Raw genomic sequence first — 15,000 nt, 5'->3', positions numbered from 1 at the left:
ATGCGCTGCTGCTACAACACAAGTGAATAGGGCATAATTGACAGTGCAGTGCAGCTGTGTGTGTCAAATGAAATACATGGTCTGAAGTGTCAGACATGCCTGCATATCTCCACTTCAGACACATTCAGTCCACACTCTCCTCTCTTCTCCTCTCCTGTCCTCTCCTTTCCTCTCGGATTTAGACAGGTAACAACTCTCAAGCAGCTATTCAGATGACCAAATACTGAGTCATATTTATTTCTTCTCTCGTGTCTCCAAGGTTACACCAAGAGTTATAAATGCAGTTTGGTTTAAATCACTTGTCATCAGATCAGACTGGTGTAAGAGAACAGATTGCACCAAAGAACATAACAGAATACACTAAAGAACATAACAGAATGCACCAAAGAACATATCAGAATGCACTAAAGAACATAACAGAATGCACCAAAGAACATAATGCACTAAAGAACATAACAGAATGCACTAAAGAACATAATGCACTAAAGAACATAACATAATGCACTAGAACATAACATAATGCACTAAAGAACATAATGCACTAAAGAACATAACAGAATGCACTAGAACATAACATAATGCACCAAAGAACATAACAGAATGCACCAAAGAACATAACAGAATGCACCAAAGAACATAATGCACCAAAGAACATAACAGAATGCACTAGAACATAACAGAATGCACCAAAAAACATAACAGAATGCACCAAAGAACATAATGCACTAAAGAACATTACAGAATGCACTAGAAGCAATGCAGTGGACGTAAGAGGGGAAGTGATCTTGATTAGATTGCTGAATGGGTCTAGCAGCTGGTACAGTATCTGCTTATGTAAAGCAAATAGACCTGCTGCTGGCATGGATTATTCAAGGCTGGTCTTACAGAGTTAGAACACGGGTCAAACGGGAGGTCATCACTCTAACTTGTACAGTACATGCTTGTATGGAGAACGTTTTAGTAGTTTTCTTCCAAACTCTTCCAAAAAGTGCTTTCTTGGGGTTGGAGTACAGTTTTTCTTTTCCTTGCGGCACAAGATGTACAGCACACGTGATCTATTTGGCCTTCACTCTCGTCCAATATCCTGTCAGTGTTTCATTATTCCGTTTGTCCGTGCAGCGTCCATCTTGTGTCCTCTTCAGCGGTATTTCCCCACTGCAGGATGAGGCTCAGATGAAGTCCCCAGTGGCCCCCTGTTCTATGAGCTGTGTGGAGATGGATGGCTCTATCCCCTAACATTGAGCAGGCCATTCAGTAAAGTAGGGTTTTTATCAGGGCACTGGTGGGGTGATAAGGGACCGTCGTAGAGCTAGGGGTAGACCTTAGAACACTGGTGGGGTGATAAGGGACCGTGGTAGCGCTAGGGGTAGACCATAGAACACTGGTGGGGTGGTGAGAGACCGTGGTAGTGCTAGACCTTAGAACACTGGTGGGGTGATAAGGGACTGTGGTAGTGCTAGGGGTAGACCATAGACCACAGGCTGTTCACCTGAAGGTGACTTTTCATGGGTCAGTTCTCATGCTTTCTCCTTGCACACATGCCTTTCCCTCAGAGCGGGACAAACTGCAATGATGGTCTCAGGGGACCCATTTATCATATGCGTGTGTGTGTGTGTGTGTGTGTGTTAGTGTGTGTGTGTGTGTGTTTGGAGGTATGTGAAGGGGTGTGTGTTTGTGTGTGTGTGTGCGTTTGGAGGTGTGTGAAGGTGTGTGTGTGTGTGTGTGTGATATCTTGTGCTAAATTCACACTGCATTATTGAACATTTTTTTACCCAGAGTGATAAGAAGAAGAGGCTGACAGCACAGCCCAATAAAGACATTCACATGTTGGATTAAACGAGTGTACCATCTTTTCTTTCCCAGACATCCACTACTACTGTTCTCATCGTGGTGACAGACGTCAACGACAACGACCCCACTTTTGACCTGACCCTACCCAGGAACCTCACTGTCCAGGAGGAGAGAGCAAACCTCTTTGTGGGGCAAGTTCGGGTCAGTTAGTGTGACCTCTGCATTCATGTGAATGCATAAAGATATGCAGAGTGCTTGTGTTGTTTGTGTAGTGCGACCATGACCTGACTTCACTCCTCTCCTACACTCCTCTTATTATAATGTCTTATGCGTGGGTGCACACACACACACACACACACACACACACACACACACACACACACTCACATGCCATGCTACCATTGTGAAGCCACTCTTCAGACAAATTAGGATATCAGTCATTTTACGACGGTGAAACTGATTAGGTAAAAGACACAAACACACACACACACACACACACACACACACACACACACACACACACACACACACACACATACACACAAGCACACACACACAGGCACACACTTTAAGGAATGATTTGAGCCACCGAAGCATCGTAAGAGCCAGCGGTGATGATGCCATGTGCCTTGCTTCGCCAAGCAGCAGGGATTTCTAATTAGTGTTGAAGATTAATCAGACCTTGGTTGGTTAGAGGCATAATCAGAGAGGGAGAGAGAGGGGCTTGTCTGCCGTGTTTCACTGCGAGGCGTTCAGGTGCACATTACATTGACTGACAGGGCGTTCTGCTTTGTTGCTTGTTTTTCTTCCCGAGCTTTTTGATGTCTGTATCAATAGTTTTGACATGACAATTAGCAGGTGGATTTCTTGTGTCGCGCCGTACAATTGATGTGAATAGAGATTAGCATCGCATTGTCTTCAAAGTAGGTGAGATTCTCACATTTTCAGGGAATTCATTCTGCAGGAAAATACAATGCAGGCAGACCACAGACAAGAGACTTTCGATTTTTTGCTTACACTTGTTAAACAAAACCCAGACTGTACTTGGTCATGTAATAACCTATGTTATTACAATGTAATAAATTACAAGCGATTATAATGAAAAACATACACCATAAACTCTTACTTTTATCGTTTTACATTTAATTTTAGTATTCACTCACTAACTCACTTATTTATTAACTCACACAAGAGAGGGTCCTTGAGAGTGGGATTTTGGTGTATTCTTTTGTAATATGAATTCATAGTCCCTCAAATAGGTCTTAACCACCGACAGAAAACCAGCTCCGTTCCCATTTATGAACCAACTTTTGAACCGGTCGGAGCATTTCGACCAAGCAAAACATGGTTCATAACGTGGCACTTTGGTTCGGAGATTGAACCAGAAAATAGTTGGTTATTCCTGCAAACCGGAGTGGGCGTGTCACTTTACCGTTCAGAGGGGAGAAGGCTAAAAGCATGAGTTTTCTGTCCATATCAACTGTTACCATGAGTAAACAAAACTAGTCAACTAACATTACACTGCAGACATTGACTAGCATTTTAAACAGCTAATTTCTACCGTTTTTACGGGGGCAACTGTTCATATTATTCTCCCGTTTATGCATCTCATTAATTTTGCCCTACAAAGCCAAAGAGCAGGATCTGCAAAAATGCCAAACTGAGAAAAACAGCTTTTTGTGTTTTTCTTACACCAAGTATAAGCATCAAATTATATTCAACAACAAGGGGTACACTTAGATAGATCAAAGTGAGGTGAATATTAAACATTTTGTTTTTTGACATTTAGGTAAAATTTGGTAGTTTTATAGGCTATACTGTACTTTGCCTTTGCATTACTCCGTAAGTGTAGCAAGTTCTCATAATCACTCAGTTTTTATATTAATTGAGGAGGTACTTACTACATTTTTAGTAAAGATATGCTGCTTGATGCCTTAACAATGGCAACTCTGTCATTTATAAACATTTATGTAAAAATGGAACGAAATCAATTGGGTATTCTTGTAGACTTTAATGTCAAGCAATATTGCATTGCTGCACACCAAAATCTAACCTTTGACACCTTTGCACACTGCTGCTTATATTTGTCAAAGTATATGTTAATTACTTTTTGTAAAATCCGACTGACTATTTTGAATATGATACTTTCACTGGCATTTAACATTGTGAGACTGTATCATGATAGACACCTAATGTGTGTGTGGGTGTGAATGGTAATGTGCCTTTTTAGATGAAAGTCCAGGGCCTTTTTTAAGTCCCAGTCTGTCCCTGTGCACACACACACACACACACACACACACACACACCCTATTAGAGTAAGGGCAAGTGAAACGAAGGCAGAATGCAGTAATGAAGAGCAGATCATGTACTTCTTATTTGTGCAAAAACATGTTTTTTGAAAAAGTGCAGATACTGCTCTTAGCCTTTGTAGGGCAGCATGGTTCGGTTCTAAACTGGTGGAAATGTGGGCTGGTTCACTAGATAGCAGCCAGCAGCCAGACCAATGGATACCTTATCTTAGCTGAATTACTGAAGCTAAGCAGTTGTGGGCCTGGTTAGTACTTGGATGGGAGACCTCCTTGGAAAACTAGGTTGCTGTTGGAAGTGGTGTTGGTGGGTGGCCAGTAGGTGGCACTCTTCCCTCTGGCCAAAAAAGATCGATCCCAATGCCCCAGTGCTGTGACCGGGACACTGCACTGTAGGAGATGCCGTCCTTCAGATGAGACGTTAAACCGAGGTCCTGACTCACTGTGGTCATTAAAGATCCCATGGCACTTATCGTAAAGAGTAGGGGATTCCCCGGCGTCCTGGCTAAATTCCCAACCTGGCTCATTCAATCTGGCCCCCTAATCATTCCCCACTGTAATTGGCTCATTCACTCCATCACTCTCCATCTCAAGCTGGTGTGTGGTGAGCGTTCTGGCGCATAATGGCTGCCGTGCATCACCAGGTGGGTGCTACACATTGGTGGTGGTTACTAGTGAGGTCCCCCCATCCATGCGTTGTAAAGCGACCTTGGGTACCATGAAAGGGGTTATATAAGTCAAAGGTATTATTATTATTATGGTTATTTTAGGAGTCACACACACACACACACATACATACATACGCACGCACGCACGCACGCACGCACGCACGCACACACGCACACACACACACACACATCTGAAGAACTTTCCCAAAGTGAACCATGTCTCAGACAAATGTGGTTGGCCACTACACTTCCTCTTTCACCATTTCATTATTTCCCTCCATTTCATCACTCGCTCTCGTCATGGCCAGAGCGCCACGTTTCGTTTTGAGTTTTGGCTTTTTAAACCCACTCATACTCATAGTCCCAGAGCTCTGTAGAGTCACCACTGCCAGGTCTGCCTAACACCGCTGCCCTGCAGTGCACAGGCCCTATTTCAACAGCCTGAGACCCAATGGAGCCTGAAGCTCAAGATGGATCCCACAGCCTTGCAAATGTCATCTGAGCTCTGTGTCTGGGGCCTAGCGTGCCAAGCGTCTGGGTCCTCTTTCTGCCTCTGGCCGCTGCTTCATTACCAGACACACACTTTAACTCACATACCATGCTGCCGCATCATCTTCAGCCAGCTGGATAAGCATGACAAAATAGGATACACTGGAATTTCCTATATTCAAGCTATTGCAATTTATTGCATACACAATTGAGCTTTCTACATTCCAGTTCTGCCAAAGAAAAAGACAAGAAAATATAAATGTTTGATCATGTACTTCTATGCTAGTTTTTAGTTCCTATTTAATGCATTGTTTTTGGCTGAAGATGTTTACATTGTAGTGTTGGGTTCAGTGTTTATGTGATTCCCATAACCCCTTACAAATGAGTAGGAGGTTAGTTCATTCTCTCTGTAGCGTTAGAGTGTATTTATGCTTTCACTCTCATGTTCAGGTCAGTGTGAGGTCTTTGTGAGAGCCAGTGTGTTACGTGCTAATGGCCTAGTGTGGTGATCCTTTGTATTAGTGAATGCCTCTCCCCCTGCTGTGTGTTTTATTTAAACTGATGAGACCCCTGGCGGATTCCTTCCTTTATATCTGACTCCATCTAATGAATGGTGCAGTGAATGCCAAGCAACACCTTAAAAATGTTCATCACTATATAATAATTTGCAGTAATTGCTGTATGTGCATGCTATTATCCACTGATTTCAACCTTCATTTTAATTTAATTTCATTAAATAACAATGCATATTCAAATTAGTAATATTCATATTTAGCTTGTCTGCATTAATCTGGTCTGCTCGATGGTGGAGGATCTGTCCCTGGACTTCAAGTCCAGTCAAAGTGGTCCTCTTCACATCTTGGCTCAGTCGTCCCCTCAGGGGGGCAGTTTCTCTGGCACAGCTGGACTCATAACCACTTTACTGCCCCTCCTTCTGCGTAATCCTCTCTATTGCCCCCATATGCTGTCTTGGAGGCCCATCAGTGCAGCAAGTGTGTGGTTATGACAGCGTACTCCCTCTCTCTTTCTTTCTCTCTTTCTCTCTCTCTCTCTCTCTCTCTGTCTCTCTCTATATCGCAGGCTAAAACTTCCCTGCGCATCATATACAGTAGCTTTAATGCTAATTGGCTAAGTCATAAAACATGTGCTTGGGGCTGATGGAAGTCGCCGGTTAGTGGGGGGGGATTTGATTATCAGCTGTGGTTTGTTTGGCTCTGTGGCGTTTTGTCACAGTTGTAATTTCCTTTGCCATTTGTGCATTTGAGGTTTAGCGGCGTGAAGGGTTTCTCTGAAATTAATTTCTCCTTTAGAACAGATGGCTCAGGGCATGTTGCTAAGCTTAAGGTTCTGAGCCCTTTTACGCGCATATGGCACGGTTATGTTTATGTATGTATGTGTGTGTGTGTGTGTGTCTTTGTTTACATGTTCTGCTTAGTTAATGATTTTATCGCTTCCATAGGCGCATGCTATCTTATCTTCCTGACAGGGCGCACATTAAGAAAACATCTGAAGCCCATCTCAGCTCTATTGCGTGTGGGAGTGAGCAGAGCTCCAGGAATCATGGCGGAAATCTCCTCTCGCCGCGGATAGATTCATTTCATTTCTCTCATTAGCTGATGGTGTCATTCCTCTCGCTGTTCAGCCATTCTACCCTCAATCTCTTCCCTCCTCCACCCCCCCCTCCACCCACACACACACAGACACACACACACACACACATACACATACACACCTCATGGGGCCTGTCCTCTTCTCCTGTCCTCCTCCCCAATTGTTTCACTCTCACCCCATCTGTTCCCTTCTTTTTTCTTTTGCCCTACTCTTCCTCTCCTCTCCTCCCTTCTGGGCCCCTCCCTCCATCTCTCATTTCTCTCCTCCTCAGCATCTTTTCTTCCTGATGGATCGCTGTTGCCCGTGGCATTTGGGAGTCTTCCCGACCTTTTTGTATGGAAAGATAAAGGCGAGAGTTGACTCATCTCCACGAGCCTTCTGGCTCTCGCTCTCTCTCCTTCTCTCCTCTCATTTTCTCCCTCACTTCCTCACTGTCCAAATCTGGTTTTCTATCCCTCTTTCTGCTCTCGCTTTCTATCCCTCTCTTTCTGTCTTCTCATCCCTCTTCCTCTCATCTCATCTCCTCCCTCACCTCCCTTATCTCTCTCTTTCTCTCTTTCTTGCACTTTCTTGTCTCTTTTCCTCACTCCTTCAATGTCCAAAGCTGTCCCTTATCCTTCTATTTGTTCTGTCTCTTTCTCTCTCACTCTCTCTCTGTTTCTCTCTCACTCTCTATCTCTTTTTGTCCCTTTCTCTTTATCTTCCTCTCTATCCTTGCTCTTTACAACGCACTATAGATCCAGGGTTAAAAATCAGCCAAGCTCTAAAATATCAAATCAGCCATCCGGAGAGAGAGAGAGAGAGAGAGAAAGAGAGAGAGAGAGAGAGAGAGAGAAGTAAGCCTGATCTCTTGTCAGTTCGCTGTCGCTCTTGACCAAATCCTCTTCTCTGCGGACCTGAAAGGCAAAGCTGAGCTGTGATCAGCTCTCTGCGCTTGCTCGGACTCAGAGAGATGTGCTTCAGGGGTTATCGCCCCTGTGCTAGTATTTCACCTGCCCTCCTCTTCCTCCACCCCTGCCTGTGATCTCCTCATCTCTCCCCCTCCCTCTCTCTATCTCTCTCTCCCGCTATCTCCCTCTTCCCCTCTCTCTCTCCAGTTAATTACTGTAAAAGGGAATTAGCATCGGCGTCTAAAAGCCATTAGTGCAGCGGGCAGATGAACGATGACATGCTAATCAGCTAGCATGTGCGCACTGGAGCTAACTGTGCTCTTGTTCACTTTCTCCCACCATTCTGTCTCTCTTTTCTTTCTCTTTCTCTCTCTTTTCCACTCTTTCTCATTCTTTATTTCACTCTCTTTCTCCCTCTGTCTTTATACCCTCCTCTCTCTGTTTCTATCTCTCTCTTTTTCTCTCTCTATTTTTCCCCCCTTTATCTTCCTCCCCTCCTCTGCTTTAAAGATTACCCCTGTATTCTGATTTTTTTGTCGTCCCGGCTGCTTTGTTAGCTCTCAGTGCTGTGGGTGTTTGGAAAGAAGTTTTCTCAGGCTCTCTTTGTTTAATGGACTGCAGATAAGGCTCGGATGACCTTTCGAACCGCCGAGGCTCGCCCAGCTTTCGCAAATTAGGAAGTGTAGAGTGAGAGGAAAATGAGAGTTGCACAGAGGAGGCGTGTGTGTGTGTGTGTGTGTGTGCTTGTGTATATGTGGGTGGCTGTGTTCTCAATTAGGCCCTTTGAAAAGGATCAAATGTGTTCCGTACCCAAGGCCAATTATGCAATGCAATGCAATGCAATGTTAAGGGTGAGACTGTGTGCACCTGTGTTCTCCTGACTAATTCAGTGCTCTGGGTCTGTTTGTTCACTGCTAATCTGTCTGTCCCTATATGGTGATGTGATACTATTGCATGTGATGTGGGAGGCTTGTTATGGAGGTGAAATGTTCTTATTATTGTCTTTTTCAATGGTTTCCCACTGTTGTTTTTTAAATAGTCTCTCTCTCTTTCTCTTGCTCTCTTTGTCCTGTTCCCTTTCCTGTCGTCTTCCTTTCTGACAGGCCAAAGATCCGGACGCAGGTAGAAACGGGGAGGTGCGTTATCGTCTGCTAACGTACGCCTCACTCTTCAACATCACAGTGAACGGCAGCATCTTCACAGCGGTGCCGTTGGACCGCGAGCGCTTCGGCCACTATGAGCTGGTGGTGGAGGCCTCGGACGGGGCGGTCGACCCTCGCCGCAGCACCCTCATCCTGCAGGTGGACGTGATTGACATCAACGACAACAGCCCCGTTTTCTCGGAGCCCACCTACACAGTGAACGTTCCAGAAAACAGCCCCGCAGGGAGCGTCATCCTCCAGCTCAGCGTAAGTACTGATGGAGAGATCTGCACTCGACTTGTTAGGTTTGAAAGAATGCCATACCTTGCTGACTGTAGCAGTGTCTGTTTCCCCTGTGTCTTGACCTTTACTCTTGGATGCAATCAACTCCTTACATTGTCTTCAGCAAAGGTGAAGTGAATTGTAAAAGAACTCCTGTTAAACAAAAGGTCCTCCAGTCTTTAAAACAATGACATAACACACCCCTCCTCATACATAAAATCGATTGAGCCTTTCTTCCGATTCCCACTGAAACCCAAACCCATTGCTCTCTACTCGTTATCCCTGAAATCTGGGATCAACTGGAACTGCCTCAAACAGCCCTGAGCTGAGAGAGCTTTATGCCCAACAAGCTATGCCTCCGAGCTCATAGCTTATAACTCGCCATGTTTCATAGCCTTCCACTCAAAGCCCTCCATTGTTTTGGCCCTCCCCACAGCAGGCGGCGGCCATCAGAGGGCTGGCCCAGGGCTGCGGTAGGAGAAGCGGTAGCTCTCTGTGGTCTGCAGTCTCAATGTAATGTGTGACCTGTTTTTTTGTCTCTGGGATCGCCTCCAGCCTGGCACACTGCTCGGGGCTTGATTAACCGGTTCTGATAGCTATATTCTCAGGCCTCTCTGATGGCCATACACTCCACATTCCAGCTCTCCCGATCACAGAACAAAAGAGTTGGAATCAATGTTCAGAAAGCCAGTTTTGCCCTCATGTAAGAAAGAAAGAGAGTGAATGATCTTGTGGTAAAAGGATAGGAGGATAAATGCTCACGCAGTGAACATTCATCTTCTGATTTAAATACATTGGTCCCCCGGAGAACTTCAAAGCATCTTATAAATGTTTCCCAACTTCAAACATGGATCCTCAGATGTATGGTGCTAAAAGCTCCAGTTCACTTTAAAGCCGTCGCTCGTCTTATACAGTTAGCCATTTTCCCCACCACTTCAGGGCATTAATTTCCTCTTGAGCAGCAGAGCCATAATTTACTTAACATATGGATGGACATGGGTGGGTCCACTGTATGCCACAGGATGTTAATCTAAATCTTATCCATAATATTTTAGCGCGCACGTTTGCATGATTTGACCATAACAGGGTTTGGTATTGCACAGTTGTTGTTTTTTTACATATATATAAAGTAAATTAGTGTTTATAAGTAATAAATTATATTCATAAGTAATAAATAAGTAATATAGGTATTTAGAAGATGCTTTTATCCAAAGCAATAATGACTCACAACCACGCGGTCGAGATTCAAGACCACTGCTGCCTCTCCACGTATGCTAATATCATGGACCGACCGAGGGAGGGAAAGTACCGGTACGCAAACTGGCTAAAAGGGACAAAATCGGGCAAAAGCTTTGAGAATCCCCAGACACATTCACATGCCTGCTTTTTGAGCCGCAGGAAGGATGTGTGGCCAGATGGGGAGATGGACGTAACGACAGGAAGGTGTCCCGCTGGACAGACTGAGGGGAGGAGACACACTATCTGTGCGATATCTCACGTGCATCCTCCAGGGCGCTCCATGGAGGCTGCCCTCATGGAGAAAAAGCTCCCATGTGACAGACACCCATCCGGGCTCGATAAAGAGCTCAGGCTGCCTGCCTGCCTCTTCCTGATGCTCTCTCCCCAGGAGGGGGAAAGAGGTGTCTCATCCTTTTTTTATTTATATATTTCTTCACCTTCGTTGAAGCTGTTCAGAGTGTAATTCCCTGAGCCTCTCATATCAAAAGAAACAGCCTCAAAGGTTTAGTTTCCACACACTGATAACTAACTGAAGAGCAAAAGAGATGTATTTCTTAAATTCCATTGTCAGTAAGGTATCACCTTTAATTAGGGTTAAGTGCTGGTGTGGAATGATAGCTTTGTGGGTGTCTGGGGGTAGTATTCTGGGTGTCACTGGATGTGCACAGTACCTCTACTTATTATGACCGCCGCGCAGCGAAGCGGCGGTCATATAGGTTTAGTCAGATTTTTTTTTTCTTTTTGTTTTCTTTTTCGCATGGCCAATTTTCCGTCAAGGACACTGAAAGACCGGGGTGCACGAAACTTGGTGGGCATGTAGCCCCACAAGGATAGCATGGAACCATTGTTTTTCGTTTTGATCTGTAGCCCCCCCGCTGGACTGGACCCCCCGAAAGGAGGGTAGGGCGGACACAGTTTTCTGTGAATATCTCAAGAACCGTAGGGCCTAGGTGGACCACCTTTTTTGTGTATGTTGGTCTTAAGGGGCCATGTCAACCCATCCCATTACCACTCAATTCATGTATAGCGCCACCTGGTTAAAAATTAAAAAGCAAAAAATTAGGTGTAATCACAATATCTCTGGCTGACATGGTCAAAACTGCACAAAATTGAAAGTGTAGGATCATTTTGACACTCTCTGAATGCATGCAATGTTCCCTGAACTTTCGATGGTCGGCCATACAATAAATGAATTTATGTGTACATTTAGTGACCGTACACCAACAGAGTTTTCTGTCAATATCTTGAGAACCGTAGGGCCTAGGATGACCGATTTTTTGCATATGTTTGCCTCCAGGGGTCATGTTAACCAATTCCATATGCACACATGTGCATAAACAGATATTCACACACACACTTACATTCACAGTAATCATACGTATGACACACACACACACACACACACACACACACACACACACACATAAACACGTACACGCACACATGCACACACATTTCAACAATTTCTCAGAATTATGAACAGGCAAGATGGGGGTGGGTTTGTATAAAATGTATTTTACATGTGAAATCTATGAACTAATCATGTTTTGGTACTTGTCTAGCAGATACCAGTGAGAATTGAGTGTGCATAATGCAAATCAGTGAGACAGTTAGAATCATAGGTAACACTTTATAATAACTACACACAATTCATCATTTATTAAGCCTTTGTTACTTATTAGTTAAGGGTTTGTTCATCATTAGTAATTTCTTGTTCATACATAATTTATAATCAGTAAAGCATTTGTTCACACAGTTATAAATGGTTTGTTCATAGTAAATAATCCTATCCAAAAAATATGTTTGTAAGTACATGATTTATACATAATAAGTAATAAAACAACCATTTATAATGAAATCATTTTCTTATTATAAACCAGTTGCAAACTATTACAAAATGCTTTGTTCATCATTTGTAAAGCATTGTTCATATGTTAATTTTCATAAATAAAGTATGTGTACACACAGTTATAAATGGTTTGTTCATAGTAAATAAGCCTATATCTAAAATATGTTTATACATTATTGTTAATACTTAATAAATTATGCAATAGTATTTTGTTGATGAAGTAATATTTCCATTATTTAATAGTTGTTACATACACATGCACTAATGATTAGTTAGGGTGAGGATACATATGTTATAAACCACTTCCTAATACTATAATTCATGATTAACTCAGGAGTTACAAGGGGTTAGTTAATAATATTTTGTGAGCTTATCTAAAGTGAGGACTTTCTATGCCTTGCAACACATTTTCAAATGAGTTGTAAAGATTACATTCACATTCATTCATTTAGCAGACAAGCGACGTACACACAATGCCATTGACATAACATTGAAAGCCGGGAATCGAACCCCCAACTTTTCAGGCTACTGCATGCTAGTCCAGCTCCTTATCCACTACACTACCTTGGCCCAGATAGAGACCCCTACAACTATGAAAGAGTTTCTGTTTTCTTCTACTACACACTGTTATTAAACATCTGTAAACTATTATTAAATGCTGTATTCTTCGTTTGTAAAGCATTATTCCTACATTAATTCTCATCTGTAAATCATGTTTACACACAGTTAAAAATGGTTTGTTCATAGTAAACACGCATATCTATATTATATTTTTGAATTGACTGTTGTAATACTACTGGACAGAGGTAGTGTAGTGGATAGGGAGTCAGGTTACCATGCAGTAACCCATAAAGTTGGGGGTTCAAGCCCCAGCGTCCACCAATGTGGCCTTGCCCTTTAATTTCATTGACATGTGTAAGCCGCTTTGGGTGAAAGTGTCGGCTAAATGAATAAATGCAAGTGTGAACTTTATAATTCATTTGTAAATGTGTTGCAAGGCATAAAATGTCCTCACTTTAGATGAGCTCACAAAATATCATTAACTAACCACTTGTAACTCCTGAGTTAATCATGAATTATAGTATTAGGAAGTGGTTTATAAAATATGTATCCTCACCCTAACTAATCATTAGTTCATGTGTATGTAACAACTGTTAAATAATGGAAATATTACTTAATCTAAGACATATTATTGCATCATTTATTAAGTATTAACAATAATGTATAAACATATTTTAGATATAGGCTTATTTACTATGAACAAACTATTTATAACTGTGTGAACAAATGCTTTACTGATGATAAATTAGAAATTACAAATGATGAACAAACCATTAACTAATAAGTAACAAAGGCTTAATAAATGATGAATTGTGTGTAGTTATTATAAAGTGTTACCGAATCATATATGCCTTTCACCTTTTGTTTTTAGCCAGCTGCCAGACCAGCAGATACCCTGACTTTGCTGAATTACTGAAGCTAAGCAGGAACAAAGTAGGAAATGAACACAATTTGACAAGCGTGACTTATTTTTGTGGAAAAAATGTGCCGGACTAAGCGGCGGTCATATTTTGTACCGCTCTGCGGTACATCTAGTTTTTGAAGAGTCTATATTTTTACACTTTAGTGAACTTTTTTTGTAGAATCAATATATGAAGAGTTCAGATGCAAAACCCTCTAAATCTGTCTGACCACTTTCTTTTAATTTTTTTTTTTTTTATCAGGCTCCTATAGGCTTTTGCCTACAAATCAATATTTCAGACCGGAAAGAGAATGGTATTTAGCGGGTTTTGAAGCTATTTGATTAACGTATAACCTACTATGTGTGAAAAGCATTCACTTGCCATTGTTATCTAATTTTTGACGGAGGTGACGTTTAAAGGGCTTTTGCATCTGAACTCTTCATATGTTCTTTTCTTGTATTTTCTTTTTTTTGTTTCTTTTATCTATCTATCTATCTATCTATCTATCTATCTATCTATCTATCTATCTATAATAGCACTCACCAGTGACTGTGTAGTTTGTGTTCTTACCTTGCTGTCACTCTTTTTTTCTTTTGTCTTTTTCTCTCTCTTCCCTTCTTTCGGCATCTCTTAGGCATTTGATGCGGATCTGGACTCCAATGTGACGTACCGCATCATGTCAGAGGATGCTCGGCAGCTCTTCGCCGTGGACCGCCTGACGGGGGCACTGTCCATCCTGCAGTCGCTGGACTTCGAGGACCTGAGCGGGAAGGACGGTGCCAACTACACCTTCAAGGTGGAGGCGCTGGACCATGGCGGCATCCTCCCCCCGGGCGTCGCCACGGTGATCGTTAGGATCAAGGTGAGAGGATGCACACCAGCAAGATCTCACATATCCATCTCTCTCTCTCTCTCTCTCTCTCTCTGACTGTTTGTCTCTCTCAATAATGTATTGCTTAGAAAATGATATACTTTGCCTGCTGAGAAGCCAATCAATAAAACCACTGACCTATTCAGTTGATTGAACAGAGGAATGTCCTACAGAATATCACATGCTTTTGACGATCAGAGGCTTTGAAGGCCACCTCAGCTGTAGAGCATCAACACACACAAACACACACAAACACACACATACACCCACATACACACACATACATACACACACACAGTGTGTGAGAGAGAGATGTGCATGTTTAGCCGAGGTCCATATGTGCTAGCCTCAGCCAGGAAGTGCTATTCACAGGCTGAGTGACTCATTAGGTTTGTGACT

General features: G+C 42.7%; 1 protein-coding gene across 1 annotated transcript in view; it reads left to right on the top strand.

Annotated features, from left to right (window-relative positions):
• Positions 1-15,000, top strand: part of pcdh15a (protocadherin-related 15a) — a 175,293-nt gene that overhangs the window by 83,736 nt on the left and 76,557 nt on the right. Inside the window, exons 19-21 of the mRNA XM_076286445.1 lie at positions 1,864-1,992; positions 8,859-9,164; positions 14,365-14,592. Coding sequence (XP_076142560.1) covers positions 1,864-1,992; positions 8,859-9,164; positions 14,365-14,592 — 663 coding nt within the window. The remainder of the gene's footprint in view (positions 1-1,863; positions 1,993-8,858; positions 9,165-14,364; positions 14,593-15,000) is intronic.

The sequence above is a fragment of the Alosa pseudoharengus genome, unplaced genomic scaffold (genome assembly GCF_046254945.1).
Source record: "Alosa pseudoharengus isolate Yale_2024_CS ecotype anadromous, Long Island Sound unplaced genomic scaffold, YU_APseudo_1.1 YU_APseudo_1.1_scf_15, whole genome shotgun sequence".
In the NCBI taxonomy this organism is placed as follows: Eukaryota; Metazoa; Chordata; class Actinopteri; order Clupeiformes; family Clupeidae; genus Alosa; species Alosa pseudoharengus.
This window is presented reverse-complemented; position numbering and strand designations above follow the sequence as displayed.